The 7,164-nt window shown below is 42.6% G+C and overlaps 1 protein-coding gene across 1 annotated transcript; it reads left to right on the top strand.

Moving 5' to 3' along the window:
• The first annotated feature begins 1,368 nt into the window (after positions 1-1,368).
• Positions 1,369-6,942, top strand: LOC132270069 (uncharacterized). Its single transcript, XM_059771280.1, has 4 exons — positions 1,369-1,505; positions 2,510-2,697; positions 3,972-4,081; positions 6,799-6,942. Exons 1-4 carry the CDS (start codon positions 1,369-1,371, stop codon positions 6,940-6,942), a joined length of 579 nt encoding a protein of 192 aa, XP_059627263.1.
• The last annotated feature ends 222 nt before the right edge of the window (positions 6,943-7,164 follow it).

Genomic DNA, 7,164 nt, shown 5'->3' with positions numbered 1-7,164 from the left:
AAAATCACTCCATCATCGGAGTGGTGGAGGAACCGCCAAGTGCGCTAGGTGCACGGTCAATTAAAGTCTGAAGCATAGCCTGCAAAACCTACTGACTCTCCTGAGTTGCCTTAACGGTGCTCTCTATGCTTTCAAGGCGCATATGAAATGCATCAAGGCGAGCACTGAGATTAAAATAATGAGCTTGAGTCATAACAGGCGGTGGTGGCGCAACAGGGGCAGCCGGAGCAGCGGGGGCATCATTAACAGGGGAAGCAGGAGCCACAGGGGGAGCCGGCGCACCCCAATCCAACTCATCCCCAATTCAGGCCTAATGGGACGTCTTGAGCTGAATTGTGCTTGACTTCCAGACCCCAAGGCTGAAATCAACCATATCCTTCTTTTTCTCCTTATGACGTTGGGGCCGGAACCCTGCATTTTTTAGCAGCCGGGTGACAAGATATAGAAATGGAAATGCGCAAGCGATGACGCTGCTCAACCTGACCAAAATTAATTCATTGTAAATCTTGGGGATTTGGTCCCAGACAAGCTGCGGGATAGAAAACCAATGCTCCTTTTTAGTGGCATAGAGGGCTTTCAGAAAATCCCCCTTAGCTCAGAATGGCCTGGTACGGGAATGACGCTCTTGGCTAAGATTGAATCTAGAAACCACAGCCGGCATGGTAAGAATGACTTATTAGTGCTTGTGGTTCGAGTGCCGGTAAATTAACCGTGGCAAATCTCTCCTATGATGTCTGACAATAATAGCAGAGCCGAAGCTTCAACACAGAGGGGCAGGCCCGCATCTTCCACCGGTGATACCAGTGGGCAAGCTAAAGCCTCAGCAAGATCATCGAGGTTAAATTCAAAAGCCTTGCCCTCAATGGTGGTCTTGATGATGTCCGTTTTCGTATATGAATGAAACAAGTTTGCGTAGAACAGACGGACCATGCGCGGGTAGTAGGCATGAGCACTTGGCTTGAAAAGTGATGCAAGGCCACGTGCCCTCAATTCGCGACTGACTATGCCATTTCTTGATTTTGCTCAAAATCATTTTCAATGTTGAATTTTGCTTCGGGGATAATTGGCTATTCCGCCCAATTTGGAGTTGGAGGCACATTAGAAGGGCCCTCGGACGAGCGAGTATGCTTGGAGGCAACTTTGGGAGCCATTGGAGTGAGGAAATTTGGTTCAGGAATTTCTACGAACACATGGCGTGCACAAGAGTGGGGAAGAGGCGAAATGACGTTAAAGATGTGAAAATCCCAAAAATTTAACCTGAAAATCAACAATGCACAATCCTAGCAATCATATGTCCTCCCACACAAGTAATCCCATCCTTCTTTGATCAAAAATTGAAAGAAAACGAAGGTTAGAGACTTACCTACAATGGAGGAACCAAAAACCTTGTGCTTGATGATGGAGGGGCTTGAGGATGAGAAGGAGATAGAAAAGAAGGATGGGAAGAAGAATGAGAGAGATGGGAGAGGGAAAGATGAAATGAGGGTAGAAGATGCAGGAACGAGGTTGGGTTGCCAGTTGAGAGAGAGTTAGAGTGTTTATAAACATCAAATGGGCCTTTAAACCCATTTAAAAGGCACCAGCAACAGTCAGCGAGCGACCACAGTGGCGCGGCGGGCACCCGCAGAGGCTGAGGTCCTTACTACTATGAATGGCGGGTGCCGGCGGGCTTACGGTGGGCGCCCGCGGGATTACGGTAGGCGCCCGTAAGGCTACTTCAATTGCTACCTTGTGCAGCATATTGCAGCCTGCAAGGGTCAGGATGAAATTGAATGCAACCTAAACATGGATTGAAAGCGCTTGGAGATCCTAGTAAGCGTGTTGAATCGCCGGAATTGGATTAGAAGCTCAAGCTCACAAGTGACAGCCATGAGATCCAAATGTTATTTGAAATTTGGATAAGGTGGGACAAATGCCTAAATGACCTTAAATACTTCCAGAAGTGGTATAGAGACCTTTAAACGACAAAGAAAACCGAATGTGATCACGGAATGCAAGAGGAGACAATTCCAGAAGAGTGCACATTATGGTTAAACTTAACGAATTCAAAGAAAATTCATAGCAATTGGCACACTGAAGAGGGAAGCTCGGAAGATGAAAGAATTGTTTCCTATGAATGCTAAATTTTACATCGATAGCTAGACGAACCAAGATCGCGCATCAGTCCTAATAAATTAGGTCCGTTAATAGGACTTTCTTTACTTTGCGGATAGGGACTATGCCATCAACATAAGGCTTAAGCCATTGGTCATTAACCTTAGAGAGAGATCCATCAGTATGATCTTGGAGTTTGACTGCACCATAAGGAAAGACAGAAGTGATGATATATGGCCCATCCCACCGTGAACGGAGTTTACTAGGAAAGAGCTTCAAGCGAGAGTTTGGAGTTGGCAGCAGTGGTGTTTGCTCTGAAGTGTTTGAGACACTACTTGTATGGTGAGAGATTCGAGGTGTACTCGGATCATAAAAGTCTCAAGTACCTGTTCTCCCAAAAGGACTTGAACAACAGACAGAGACAATGGGTCGAATACTTGGAAGATTACAACTTTGATTTGGAGTATCATCCGGGTAAGGCAAATGTTGTAGCTGATGCCTTAAGCCAAAAATCTCGTGGCACTTTGGCCGGTTTGGCTATCCGGAAGTGGAAGATGCTTGAAAGTTTAGCAGAGATGGGATTGCAATGTTTTGACGATGATGGTGATAGTGAACCAACCTTCTTGTTTAGTCTTATGGCTCAGCCTACTCTTGTCGGACGAGTGATTGAGTCACAGAGACAGGATTCGGATTTGGATGCAATTTACACTTTACTCTCTAGTGGTGAGACAGTGCAAGATTGGACCTTGCATGTAGATGGGGGTCTACGGTTTAGAGATTTGTTGGTTATCCCCACGGTTTGTCGTGAGGAAGTTCTTTGAGAGTTTCACACTTCCCTCTTTGCAGTTCATCCAGGTGGTACAAAAATGTATCACAATTTGAGACGTCAGTATTAGTGGAACGGGATGAAGAAGGATGTTGCACAGTTTGTGGTAAAGTGCCTTACCTATCAACTGGTGAAGGCCGAGCATCAGAGACCAGCAGGGTTATTGCAACCATCGCCTGTAGCGCAGTGGAAATGTGAGTATATCGCAATGGATTTCATGACAGGTCTTCCAAGGTCACGGAGAGGCAACGAGGCCGTATGGGTCATCATTGACAGATTGACCAAGACAGCTCACTTTTTGCCTATTAAGGTAACAGATGATACAAAGGCGCTTGGCGTTTTTTACGTGAAGGAGATTGTAAGGTAACATGGAGTTCTAGTAACCATTGTTTCGGACAAGGATGCTAAATTCACTTCGAAGTTCTGGGAAGGACTTCAAGCAGCGTTTGGCTCAGTGTTGCACCTGAGTACGGCATTCCATCCGCAGACGGACGGCTTGTAGGAGTGTACTATCCAGATCTTGGAGGATATGCTCTGGGCATGTGTGCTTGACTTGGGTGGCAGTTGGGAAGATCATCTACCACTCATTAAGTTTGCCTACAACAACAGTTATCAAGCGAGCATTGAGATGGCTCCATTTGAGGCGTTGTATGGCAGACTTTGTAGGTCTCTAGTTTATTGGACTAAGGTAGGCGAGACCGCTGCCTTAGGACCCGATATTGTACTCGAGACTACCGAGAAAATTAAATTGATCAGACAGAGGTTGCTCACAGCTTAGAGCCGACAGAAGAACTATGTAGATAAGCAGAGATGACCGTTAGCTTTTGAAGTAGGAGACCATGTTTTTCTACGGGTTTCCCCACGAAAAGGTTGATGAGATTTGGGAAAAGTGGCAAGTTGACACCATAATTTATAGGACTGTTTGAGATTTTGGACCGTATAGGAGAGGTTGCCTACAGGCTTGCTTTGCCACCACAGATAGACAGAGTCCACAACGTTTTTCATGTGTCGATGCTATAGAAGTATGAACCAGATCCATCTCACATTTTAGATTGGGTCGACGTGGACATTGATGAGGATGTCTCCTATGAAGAGGGACCAGTTCAAATCCTTGACGCACAGCAGAAGGTGTTAAGGGGTAAGACAATATCGCTAGTGAAGGTTCTTTGGAGACACTATGGAATCGAGGAGGCTACTTGGGAGCTAGAACAGTAGGTTCGCTCCAAGTACCCAGAGTTGTTCTCTTCCCCAGGTATGGCTTGATTTCGGAGACGAAATCCTTTTAAGTTGCGGAGATTGTAACATTTCCGATTTTCTGCATTTTTCTTTTTTCCGGAATTTTGTCGCCGCAAGGGCATTTTTGTCTTTTCACGTTTTGCGTATGGGATTGTGGTTGGGTCCAATTGCATTTTCTGTATTTTAATTTATATGATTATGTGGTGTTTGCTTAGTGGTGCATGTATTTTAATGTGTAGTGCAAATTGAAATGAAAAGGAAAAGGGAAAAGAAAAGAAATTGGTGGGACCCACCATTAACCATAAAGTGGTCTAGAGACCACATTTCTGCATTCTCATTCCTCTTTCCCATAGCTTTCTTCTCTCTCTCATTTCCATTTCTTTCTTCCTTCCATTTGAGAAGCAAACTTTGGATCTTGGTAACTTCTTCAATTCTTGGAGTTTTTAAGAGCCGTTTGAGGCAAAATAGAGAGTACGACAAGTTCTACACGTGAGTACCATCAATTTCAGCGTTGGTGCTTCCCTTGGATTTTGAAATTCTTGATCATTTTAAGGGTTTTGTGCAATCTTGAGGTAGGGGCTTCCTAATTCACATTATTCATGCACCTTTGTGAATTAATTTACTTGAATTGTGTTATAGCATGCTTATTTGTGTTAATTGTAGCCTAAAAATGTCTTGAATGTTTATATGTGAATATGTGAAGACTTGTTTTGATTGCACTATTTGAAAAACAAACTTATATTGTGAGTTATGCCTATTGTATTGTTCACATGCTATGAATGGTGTATGAAAACATGCCCTATTGTATTTTGTAATAATCCAATTATGGTTTAAATATTAGAAGCATGAGAACATGCTTACTTGTGCTATGTTAAATTCATCGTTTTCATAGTATTGAGATCATGAGACATGCATGTACACCATTGGGTTCCACGAAGGGGAGAAATTATTTTTAAAACGAAAATGGGCAGTTTTGGGAAAGAAAGTTTGATGAAAGTGTTTTGAAAAACCCGGTCGCCGCGGGGGTACCAAAGGGCCGGAGGTTAATATAGCCTAGAGGGGACTAGGGAGTCGCCCTAGCGTGGTTGAGCTAGTTGGGCCCCATAATGACACCGCGGGGGTACCAAAGGTTAGGGACACTAGCCAATCCTCCTCTTGTGTCGCTGCGGGCTCACCAAAGGGCAGACTGTATTAACAGTTTGAAAGCGATGATTGAATTGTGAAAATGGGGAGCGACATTGGCATACATTGCATCTCCATTGCATTTTAGTAATTGTGTTGAGATTGACAACCATGTTGTATTCTCCCCTATATTGTATGACCCCAACTCCTGTTCGCCTATTCTTTGTTTTGGATTCACGGGTCCTCATGAGTTGCGTCTTAGGCGTCACCTACTGAGCAAATTGCTCACCCCATTATATTATTATATTTTTCAGGTCATGGCAAGGGAATGGAGGATGAAAATCCTCCGTAAGCTTTAAAGTTGTTAGAAGATGATTTTTCGCTATTTTGTATTTGGCTATTTCATGTGTAATTGTAGTTTTGGGAATGTAAATAAGTTTGTATTCATGGCCATCGAGAAAATGTAATTAACTTTTATTACACTAAATCCTTTAGTGTATTTTGGTGATGTGTGGTGAATTATGTTAATAACGTGGTTGTTGTTATTGAATTTATTGTTGAAATGTATTTAAAATTACACATAAGTGTAGTGGCGTGGGTGTTTGAATTACCAAAGGTTGGTGGTTATGGGTTACACAGGACAGTGGGAAGTGGAAGTGAAGATTTCCTAGAACTGGTCGACGTATAGCTTCCCATACGTCGACCGGTATCTTCACAGTGTGGGTTAATGTTGCATACGTTCCAAACCAGTCGACGTATGGCATCCCATACATCGACCGGTATCATGTCCTAAACCAGTCGACGTATGGCTTCCCATATGTCGACCGGTATCCATTGTAACTCATGTTCCAAACCAGTCGACGTATGGCTTCCCATACGTCGACCGGTATCTCGGTAGTGGGCATTTGCACTGTTCATATCCCAAACTAGTCGACGTATGATGCATATACGTCGACCGGTTTATGTTACTTATGTAATATGTGTTTAATTTCCTAAATTGCATTTTTGCACCCAAGTGAGGTTTCACGTAAATATTTTTTTTTTGACACAATAAAATGCAATAATTATATTTTAACCCCCGAAAGGACTATATTGCCCCAAACCTTATTTTATTTACTATGTGATACAAGTTAATGACCGTTGTACGCTTAAGTTTCAATTTATCGAATTGTGGTATATTACCATTTTACCCTTTTCGGACTTTGATATTTAAATTTAATGTGAAAATACCGTTTTACCCTCGGATGATTTTGGTTCAGGTAAGGACCCATTTAATGATCCGGATCCATGAGGAGCTGGGTCGTTACAGGTTACCAGATTATTTTCCACCAAAGTGAATTTCTTGAGACATGACGCAAATCTGATGTACTCACTTCTTCTTCAGAATCAAAATACCATGTTTGAGAGAGTCATCACGGAGATACGAGATCTCAAGGCTAAGATGAGGATGATTAGGACACAACATGCAGGTGTTTCTACAGAGGATGTTTACAGACCTGCTCCTCTAGATCCATTTACAGGTGATGATGGTGATGATGGTACTGATGGGTGATGATGGTGCTGATGAAGATGATGATGATAATGACGAGGATGGTACTGATGATGGTGGTGATGATTTTGATAATGTGCTGGCCACTACTGTTCCTTTTGATGGAGATGATTGATCTGTCTATGTTTAATAACATTTTTCTTTCATTCATGCATCATGCATTATGTTTTTGTTAAGATAACATGGTCATTATTTTGAATATTCTTTTTGGCTATTATTGACTTTTCTTTTTAATAACTGGTTTTTCTCTTTTTCTTTATAATTACCACACTTTGTCAATTTGTTCCAAAAAGGGGGAGAAAATGGATAATTAATTCATGGGGACTTTATATAATAT

The sequence above is a fragment of the Cornus florida genome, unplaced genomic scaffold, assembly GCF_030987335.1.
Source record: "Cornus florida cultivar Cherokee Brave unplaced genomic scaffold, ASM3098733v1 CherokeeBrave_3.0.0_Hap2_Chr01, whole genome shotgun sequence".
Lineage (NCBI taxonomy): Eukaryota > Viridiplantae > Streptophyta > Magnoliopsida > Cornales > Cornaceae > Cornus > Cornus florida.
Note: the sequence above shows the minus strand (reverse complement) of the source record. Positions and strands in the feature narration are given on the sequence as shown.

Excerpts from the sequence above, each read along its gene's own strand:
- LOC132270069 (XM_059771280.1), top strand. The coding sequence starts at position 1,369 with ATGGAGGAACCAAAAACCTTGTGCTTGATGATGGAGGGGCTTGAGGAT. Across the intron at positions 1,506-2,509 it reads GTAGAAGATGCAGGAACGAG|ACAGAGACAATGGGTCGAAT; the intron begins GTTGGGTTGCCA and ends CTTGAACAACAG. Across the intron at positions 2,698-3,971 it reads GCAATGTTTTGACGATGATG|ATTGGGTCGACGTGGACATT; the intron begins GTGATAGTGAAC and ends CTCACATTTTAG.